This window comes from Athene cunicularia (assembly GCF_003259725.1).
Source record: "Athene cunicularia isolate RWA chromosome 21 unlocalized genomic scaffold, athCun1 chr21_part1, whole genome shotgun sequence".
NCBI classification, from domain to species: Eukaryota; Metazoa; Chordata; class Aves; order Strigiformes; family Strigidae; genus Athene; species Athene cunicularia.
In genome coordinates, this window is record NW_020799127.1 from 3,099,373 (window position 1) to 3,109,604 (window position 10,232).

At 41.8% G+C, this 10,232-nt stretch overlaps 1 protein-coding gene across 4 annotated transcripts in view; it reads right to left on the bottom strand.

Annotated features, from left to right (window-relative positions):
• Window positions 1-402: 402 nt before the first annotated feature.
• The window catches only part of TNFRSF8 (TNF receptor superfamily member 8), a 24,734-nt gene continuing 14,904 nt past the window's right edge, over window positions 403-10,232 (bottom strand). For 3 of the 4 annotated variants that reach the window (XM_026862874.1, XM_026862875.1, XM_026862876.1), the window contains exons 7-12: window positions 9,643-9,923; window positions 9,320-9,430; window positions 8,717-8,764; window positions 7,505-7,530; window positions 5,439-5,646; window positions 403-3,970 (exon numbers count right to left, since the gene is read on the bottom strand). In XM_026862874.1, coding sequence (XP_026718675.1) covers window positions 3,726-3,970; window positions 5,439-5,646; window positions 7,505-7,530; window positions 8,717-8,764; window positions 9,320-9,430; window positions 9,643-9,923 — 919 coding nt within the window. In that variant the 3' untranslated portion in view covers window positions 403-3,725. The remainder of the gene's footprint in view (window positions 3,971-5,438; window positions 5,647-7,504; window positions 7,531-8,716; window positions 8,765-9,319; window positions 9,431-9,642; window positions 9,924-10,232) is intronic. The other variant, XM_026862877.1, reaches the window with a different exon arrangement.

The following is a 10,232-nucleotide window of genomic DNA, read 5'->3' on the forward strand; positions in this document are numbered from 1 at the left end:
CTGTGGCCGCCCCCGCCCCGGGAGGGGTCCAGGCCGGGTCGGACGGGGCTTGGGGCCGCCGGGGCTGTGGCAGGTGTCCCTGCCCGCCGCAGAGCGGTTGGAACTGGACGGTCCCCACGGTCCCTTCACCCGAACCATCCCGTGACTGACTGAAAGCTGCACTCCCCCCCGCAGCATGCCCCATTCACTGCCACCCAGCGCTTCACCGCCTCCATCCCTGCCTCATGCACACTGCCGGGATGCTGCCAACTCAGACCTGCCCTGCCCTTGAGGACAAGCTCCAGTCCACGAACAGCTTCGTGAGCTTTGAATGGCTCTCTGGCAAAAATATTTTTTTCTGCAACTGATGCCCACGCTGAAATGACCAACAGTTAAACATTTACATGTCAGACAAGAAAAGTATGGCCAAAATCCACGCGATTTTTAATTCAAAGATTACCAGCATTATTAAACTAATCAGCTGTAATATATCTAGCAGGTTGCAATGCATATGATTCATCTAGAAAGCTGTTCCAATAAAGAAGATTAATTTCTATACAGAGCTGAAATATACAATTAGCTGAACATCCTTTACCAATCCCAGCCAGGTGAACACGGCTATTCACAGTTTGTGGATACACAGATTGGTGCTCTCTAAAACAATGAAGCGTATGCACTGGAAAACAATGAACTGCCCTGGCTGGAAGTGAGGAATGGGTGACCAGTATTTGTCCTACACAGCTTTTTCTTCTTCCTTGCATCACTGTTTTATGTCAGTACTTGGTGACTTGACCTTCTGTTGCACAAGCACTTAAACCAAAAAATGTTTATCCTATTTCCTTCTTCACCTCATGTAACTGCCGCTGACATGGCAATACTGGTAGTCAAATTTCAATTCAGAGCATTAGGAGCAGCTTATCTTCCGAACCAAACAAAGCAAGTGCAGACACAGAAGTACACTGAGGGGATTCACTCATCGCCTCTCTTGCAAGGCTCAGTAGACAAACCAAAACATACACCGGCAGCGGTTGTTTTTAGAAAGTATTTTGTGTTCTCATAAAGAAGAATGGAATTGAAGAATACTGGAACTAACACTTGAAATTACAACCAGTTTTCAAACATACTACAGGTAGGTTATCCACTGATGGAAGTCAGAGACTAGATCTCATAATGCTGAGATTCTCCCACTTCATCTCTGGGGTGTGGTTCCAAGAAATGTATGAATTTCTCTAGATTGATTTCTCAGTCACAAAATCTTGATAACATACCTTCCCTTATACTGAGGCTTAATGGATAAACAAGATCCAGAGGACCTACTACATGGAGATTTTCAAAAAGCCCTTGATAAGGTTCCACACCTAAGGTGGTAGAAAAATGAAGTTGTCACAGGATTGGGGGAAAGGTCATTTATGGATTTGCTAAAAGGTTACAGGATACAAACGTAACAGCTGTTTAAAAGGCAGGAGGGAAAGAGCACAACATAAAGGTAATTTTTCAGAATAGAGAACAGTTATCAAGGGGGATTGGTAGGACCAGTTCTATTCAATATCTTCATCGATGATCTGGGTAAAAGAGTCCCCACACAGTGAGGGCAATACTAAACTTCTCCAAGTGGCCACACGACGTAAAGCAGGCACATAAAGCCAGAAGCAGCTCATAAAAAGGTAGCAAATAAGCTTCTATATAGATAAGGCAATACATTCAGGGAAAAATAATCTGAACCATGTATACATGGTGCTGAATTCACATCTAGCAGCTATCACCTGGGAAAGAAATCTTGGAGTCATGCTTGACAGTTCTCTGAAATCATCTGCTTAGTGTGCAGGGGCAGCCAAAAAAGCAAACAAGTGGTACGCATCATCTAGTGAGGTATTGCGAACAAAACAGAAAATACGATTTTGCCACCATTCAGAGCCTTGGCCCACCCCTCTTCTTCAGTGCAGTGCGTGGTTCTGGCCTCCAGATGTCCAGAAGAATGTAGTGAAGTTAGAGACGATGTGGAAGAGGTCAACTAAAACAATCAGGGCAGTGGAGCATCTAACTTACCTGAGAAATATAAAAAGATGGGAACTCAGCTTGGAGGCTGAGGAGGATACAGTCAGGTATTCTAAAAGCAACTCAGTATTGCACTAAATTCTGTAATACAAGAACTGGTGGCACTCACTGAAATAAGTAAGAGGTCACTTAAGTGGTAAAAGTACTTCTTTACACCATGAATGGTAACTATCTGTAACCTGTTGCCACAGCACTTATGGAGGCAGATTGTACCAGGAAATTTAAAGAGAGAAAAAAAAATTAATGGCAATATGGATGAATACTAAAGGCTGGGACAAATTCTTTTAGCATCCTTAATCCTATTACAGCTGTTGCTGCCGAACTATGAGGAATGCAAACAGCAGATATTAACCAGACATGTCCTCTTCCTAAGTAACATCTCTTACTGCAACTGTCAGAGAGGAAATGTTGGGGCTGTACTACTAGTCTGGCTCAAGAAGGTGGTTTTTATGCCCTTGTGTTCCTTTTGTGTGTTCTAAGACAAAAGACGCTGATGTTGCACAGCTGTTATTACAGTATCCTGTCCAGGGTAAAACTACAAAGCAAGTAATTGTTTTTGTGGTTCCTTTTTTTGACTATCAAGGCACACTTTGTCATCTTGCTCATTTTCCATTGTCCTGTGCAACATTATAGTCAGCACTATTACATTTACAGTTATCAAACAAGCAGCATGAAAGACTGAGAAATAGCACAACACAAGACAGGTTGACCACAAACCAGATTCTTTTTAAAGCATATGCAAATCAGTGTCAATATGATGATTATGAGCAATTCTAAAACAAGCAGATATTAACAATGTTATATGAAATAACTGATGTGCCTGGCTTTTAGTCCTTCGTTTTTATAGAAAATTAATTTTCTTCTTTTCCCCTTTTACAGACTCCACACTGGACTGAACCCACAGTTTGTCCAATATCCTAGTGTTCAGCCAGTCTGGCTTCCATCAGAAGAGGCCATTTTGTACACTTACTGATGATCTGAAGTAGTCAGAAAAACATGAATCAGACTTTAAAACGTAGAAAAAATGGTCTAAAGTAGAGTGGACTTCAATTATTTGTGTTTACCTTCTGTTTTCTGAGCCTGTGTGGCATCTTCTGATCCCATTTCCTCAAGAAAGATGAAGTCCACAAACTTAAGAGTTCTGTTTGTGTTAGGGAAAACTGAAATTGTCATTACTTTCAGTCAAGAGTTGAGGCCTTAAAAATAACAGATGTTGTAAAATATGGTAAAATTGGAAGTACTGGTAATATTGGAATAGGAATAAGGTATGAAACATAGCTGAGTCTCAAGTTTATCTTGGAATTCTGGCCAGCATTTTCATAACTAACAAGTAATCAGACCTAGTTTTCAATCCATTCCTTCATGCAGAGAAAGCAAGCTGTGGAACTACAGCCATCCTCTTCAGACATCCTCTGAATTTTGTAGCTTTGATTCAAATCTGTTTCCAGCACGATACTGGGAGAGAGAAAAAGAGAAATATTTGACATCAGCTACAAAGGCCAACAGTTTGGATGATCCTCTCATTTGCTAGATGAAGTAGGTTCTAGCACTCCTTGTCTGTATGTGTTTCAGTGATGTACATGAGTTTTCAGATAATCTAAGGCACTCTGTGTTTACTTCCCCTGTCACGGATTCAGGCTTAGTGTCACACTGGATGTTTCTGTAGCTTCACACATCTTCCCAGTGGGTTATCACTTTTCAGTGGCAGTGGTGGGGTGATGAAATTCCTTTCCCTCCTCTTCCACGGGAACCATTACATCATTCCCTGGAAAAGACTCTGTTTCCTGCTCTGGATAGTGCATTGCCAGTTCCTCTTCCATGTTTTCCTGGGCATCAACATTACTTTCACATCCTCTAGCAGCACAGTTCTTGCCACTAGGCACTTCTGAAATGGACCCCACAATAACAGTGTCGGCTTTCATGATGTATATTTTTTCTGAGGAAGGAAAACAAAATAGTGCTGAGTGTAATTAACAATCACTGCTGACTCTAGAGATGGTTCCTTTTCATGCAAAATCTTTATTCAGTACACAGGTGGGTTTTTTTTTCCCCTGTTCTTCTTTTAATCAGAGGCATGCAGATCAAGCCCATCACTTTAAAAACACGGAATTCAGTAACTCGCTAAAGCTTTTGGAATTCACATATTTTGTCTATTTCGTTGTTTATTTATAAAGTGCTTTATTTTGAAAACAAAGCACTGAACATACCAAGTGATAAAGAAGTCCTGCACATTTTGTGCTACACTGTCTGGTTTCGGACCACTGTTAATGGAACTCTGGGCATTTTAGATTGAGTGGATCTAGCTCCCATGTGATGAAGTCACTGCACTGTAGCTAGGACTACAGGAGAAAGACAAGTTAGAAAAGGCAGTAAGATATTCACAAGAGTCTGTTAGAAGCAACAATTAATCGGGATCTAGGGAAGATAGATATGGAGATTCCAATGTTTATGCTCCTGCTGTTTCAATATGCAACAATACCTGCGTTAAAAGGAACCTTTGGCCAAGGATCAGCACTGTACAGAAATTCTGTGTAGTTATCTGGGGTCTTAGAACCAGCAAAAAAATTAATTTATTTCCAGCAGAGAATCAGCTGGGGTAGGCTTGAATCTTGTGTCCAATTTGTTGACCCTACTCCTTTAACAAATGTAATAAGGCCTTTACTATGTCTTGGACCACTACATTTTATTCAGAAGGATGCTGCAGATTGGACACTGTAGGTTATTGGTCACAATTGCTTGGAGATATTTGGGTATGTTAAGTCAAATCATCACATTCATCCCAAGTCCATCACTCACAGAAAAAAAACAGAAAGGGCATTTAGTAAGGAAAGGTCAGCTCTAGTAATGCCAGAAAACCCCCTTCCAATATCTCAAAATTGGGTTTGGAAACACTGTCAGAATGTCTCCTGTAGGCTGTGTCTCAGGTAACAATTCTCCCGCCGGGAGTAGGCTTCCTTGACTGACTTCATCCCCTACCCTGTGCCATGGTCAAAGACTTTATGGAACATACAAGAGAAACATTTCAAGCCATTACTGTGAAACCAAGAGAAGAAAATGATAGCTTCAGACATGTGAAGTAAAACTGTCATTAAGTATTACAGCATCCCTGTCCAGCTGACATATTTTGGATTTCAAATTTCTTCTGCAAATTTACATCTTCTGGAATGAAAAAGAGGGAAAGCAGCATTTTTCTGTCAGGTTCAGAAGTGATTAAGGTAATAGTGAAAGTAAGAAAGCATTATATTCAAATACCAGAATTTGTATGTCATAGGTTCCAACCTTTGTTAGAAGCTTTGGACACTTTGCGGTTTACTAATAATCTCAGAATGACATTACGTGCCCATGATTGAAAAATTGAAGAGGCAAGAGGGGGGAAAAAAAAAAAAAAAAAAAGCAAGACTCACCAATTCGATTATTTGTGTGGTCTCTGACTCGAGAATCAATAGGGCAATCTGGGTTATTCCCATTGCTCTGTGCCACGTCAGTCAGACTCAGATCAGGACTATGTGCTTTGTCTGTGCTGGAGACCAAGTTATTGTTGGTTTCCAAAGGGAGGGTTCTGTCGAGTAACTCCTTCTCTTCTGGCCCACTGTCAGTACTCAGTATGATCTTCTGCCAATACAAAGGGGAAAGTAGAAGTGGGGTGAGTGTAAAAACAACACTGTGAAGAATGAAGCAGTTCTAGACTCCTTCTGTGGCAGTCAGGACATTGTGTACTTCAGCACCACTGTCACAGGGAGTAAATAATTCCAAAGTGCCTAACTGATATAGGAACTTAAGATTCTTTGAATTAGGTCCCTGCATCACTTAAGGCCAAATTTGAAAATATCATTTCTAAACTAAATGCACAGATTTTTGATGATGTTTGGAAGAATGTACCTCACTTCCACTGAAATCCGGTTTCTTGGGCCTGCCTGGATGCTTTGGTAAATTCCACTGCTTTGTCCGCAATTTAGGTGCTGATGAACTTTTGTAAATCCACCTATCTGTCGTTTTGACTTTTTGCCACAAGTCTTACACTGTATGCTCTGCTGCAGAGTCTGCTATCCTGCAATACAGTAGCAGCTGCGTTCTGGGGGCTGAAGCTCAGCAGCACCTTTCAGCAAAGGGTGTAACATCAGTAGGCAAGATAGATGCTGGAGGTAAGAGTTTTAAGGGATTTGCTCAGAAAGAACTTTAATAAGATATTTTTCATATTTAGGTGCGAGATAAGTATCAGAGGACAAACCTATACAGATGTGTAGTCATACAGTGAAAGAGTCAAACAGTCAAAACCAAAAATGTATGGTTTAACTTCCTCTTAGATTTTGCAAAGACCTACCATGCTCCCATGGAACAACAAAGCCAACCAGAAGTTGAACTGGTTGAACTTCACAATGGAATTGCCTCAGCAGAACGTCAGGTAGGAGAAACAAGCTCAGACTATTATGGGAAGAATTAATTACAAACAGTCCTTTAAAAGAGGAGCCAGAATCTGAGAGAGGTTCAGGGTCCTGCATCACAAATTTCTGATCGTTCCTAGCTCTGTTTCCACAGGGTTGGAAAATAAAAATAAAAACATAGTAAGACTTTGAAACGTGCAGTTTAAAACTCTTGCTCCTGTCTGACTAATTTTGAAAGCAAGAGTGGAAGCTCCCCACAATTCAGGAATGAGCAATGATACACTGAAATTATGATAGCTGATTGCAATCAGATTTATTAAAGTAAGCAGTATCTTCTATGTGTGCAGATGTATAACACTGAAAAGAAAACTGATTTTTTAAAAAAGGGAACAGTCTAAAGAGTGTTTTAGGAGCTACAGACATCTAAAGATAACAAGCCTAAAACTGAGAAGACTGAGAGGATGAAAGTTGCTGTAATTTCACTGGAAGTGGGGGAATCAAACAGAGCTGCAATGATTTCAGCAGCTGAGGAACTGCTTTCCGCTGTTACCATATTGGCTGATGTTCGCCTTGTAACAGTCTGCAAACTGCACTGTTAAACCAGAAGCTGGTCTTGATGGAGAGTCTGGAGACAAACACCACCCACTGTGTCCCCACATTACAGTCATGCTAAACCCTGCAAAGAGGGGAGGTGACACAGAGGGAGACAGAAGAAGAGTACAAATCCCGCTTGAGTGACTGGAGCAGTAAGGTAAAATGGGACTGACAAAGCTCTCCCAGAAGGTAGAAAAGGTGTGTTCATCCTGTGACTTTGGATCTTGTCCCATAGAATGCAACACGAGTGGCATAAGACCAAACCAAATAGTCCCTTCACAAGCAAGATTGGCAGCATCATATTATTTAACGCCACATTAAATATAGCCCAAGACATGAAAGTAGCAAGTTCTAGTACATCTCATTGCTGCACCCAGAGGATCACGTGTTGTAGAGCCAAGTCCAAACAAAAACTCTTTAACAGGGCATTTTAAAACATCATTATTTACGTTGGAATGCAAAGTGATCTGTTTTGGATTATTGTTCACACTTACTGCACATTTGTTCACTAGATCAGAACCTGCAACGGAGAGAGGAAAAATCGTCAGAAGAAACTTCAGAGCAACAACAAGAATGTTAATATTTACTATGAAAGATCACCTAGCCATGTGTCCTAAACGACTCTGCTGCCCAACCCACCTGCATGCTTTCTTTACCACGGAGGGCACATTACACGATGTGGCTGAGGTGAACCAGCAACATGTTGCTGCCAAGACTGAGATCCTGCCCTCCCCAGAGCCCTTTGTGGCCATCCATATCACTTTCCCCACCCCACCACTGGTATTAATCTAATGAAATGATGAAGTGATTAAACTTTCTAGATAAGCAGAAGACAGGCTTATTAAAAAACAAAAAAACAAAAAAAAACCAACAACAACAAAAAAAAAACCACAAAAAAACCTTTCTACTGGATTAACAAGTTGGATCACTTCATTGTGTGGTCAGATGAATATTAAGGGGATGGGATTTTATGCCATGATGGAGGAAGAGAACACTGGGAGAAAAAGAGAGGTAAGAAGGAGGGAGTGTACAGCATCCTTCCGTAGTAGCATGAAGCTAGATGGGCTCAGGCTCACTATCTGATTTCACCCTGACATGCAGCCACCTTTATTTACAATGCATCACCTCTGCAATGCTGCACAGTAACAGTTTCAGTTGTGTAAGGCAAGGGAGGAAGCAAAAATTCCATTTGGAGAAAATTACACACAAGAGGTTTTAAACCATATTCCTGAATAAATGAGTATAAAAAGCTCCGATGTGTGGTGATTAGAAGAATCTAATGTAAGAGAATAGATCAGTCAATGGAAATGGACCTGCTGAGAGGGGACTAGTTAACTGGGCAAAATGTGTGTACTGGAGGGGAGCTGCACGGGTTGCCATGGCTAACACCCACTTTTTTTGGAACACGTCTCCCACATTTGAGTGCCCAGAAATGAACTGGGCGTCTTTCCAGCAAAGCCTCCCTGCACTGACAGATGGCCCAGGCATACAGGTGCCGTGGGAAGAACGTGCCATCTAGTGGCTTGTCACATCCAGGTGTCACCCGCCTGCGCAGCACAGCCAGGGTGGCCCTGCAGCATCTCAGCATTTGACATGAAAAAGTTCCAGGTTTCAAATAAAAATTCCATATCATAAAGTTCCATATTAAAACTATCCACTTATTCTTTATACGCATGGGTGACAGTTCCTGGCCATCAGTCACTCACCTTGAGATCTGAGCCCGGATTTGTGTGAAGTGACAGAATGCAGATGTGCTGATAAAAGAAACCATTCATTTAGCAAAACTCATCATGGAGCATGCAGGCTCTAACAGCTTTACCACACCCACAGATCTACAAGCAACCTACAACGTGCACATCCTGCTTTCTATAAAAGATGGAATGTGGTTCCACAGGCACACCCCATGTATAACTCTAGGCAAAGCTAGCGAGAGTCACTACCAGTGAAAATCATTCTTCCTCTCATGCTCAAAGTCCAACCCCATTCCTGGAACAAACAAATACTCACAAAACACTTCAGGTATCATTTAATATTAGTGTCTGTGATGAGAAAAGAAACCACTGGTTACCCTTTCCCCACCCAGCCTATAGCACCTTCTTCCGTAAGTTCTCTGCTGCTTGTATCTTTCTCTCATGTTCTCCAACGTGCTGCATCAACAGTTTGCCTAGAACCCTTATTTGCCTTCACCAGGCAGTAGTGAACATCCTCTACCCCAATGACCTCCAAAAATTTGGGGATATTCGAGTTCCCGGTTGGCATATACTTGGAGATCAAGCAGCATGCTATGTATTATAGCTTTAAAAACTCACGCTTTCCTTTGAGGATGAGGATCCGCTTCTTGCAAACCTTCCATTTCCAAAATAACAGCGTGCCCACAAGTAGCACTATCACAGAGAGAACCACTCCCCAAACAACTACACCTATAGCACAGAAAGGGAAAGGGAGTACAGGAAAGGCCAAGAAAAGGCAGAGGGGAAACTATTAGTAGATCTATGTGTTTGGACATAGATCCATGGACATCATTTCACAAATTGTAGGGGATATGCAAAAAGATCCCACATAAAAACTGCATTTACCCAAGATACATCCAAATAAAACATGCTAGACAGAGTAAATGCTTTATCTTTGTTACCTCCCGTTGTCATCTCCCCCATGGCCAAGGTGGGAAAAGTGCCAGTCAGAGCTTTATCCTCAGGAGTTGAACTGGGGTTTTCAGTTGTTGTGGCACTTAAGAGGATACTAGCAATGGTTACGAGGTTCTTGTGAAACCTTCTTGGGTCAGAGTTGTTTGTTTCACTGCTGAATCTCATGGACAAAGTACTTGGGCTGAGATAGGTGGGCAACTGGTCTAGGCAAACCTGATCATGTGTGGCATTTCCTTCGCTTAGTGTCACTTTGTTTAACTTGGCACAGCTGGGGAATAAAGAGAACAGTGTGTCAGGGCTACAGGAACCTGCCATGGTACATGGTAGGAGTATTTTTCAAGTGACAAACATCCCTTTGGTCATTTTTGTACCACTTGCATTTATTGCTTTCAGTGAAAAAGTCTAACCTTCTTCTCACCCCTCTGGCATTAATTCTTGACCTGAGTGCAGACCTGATACTTGCACATGTGCACAATTTGATAAACTAAAACTAAAACTGAGGCAAGAAGGGTTCCTTCCTTCCTTCCTTCCTTCCTTCCTTCCTTCCTCCCTCCCTCCCTCCCTCCCTCCCTTCCTT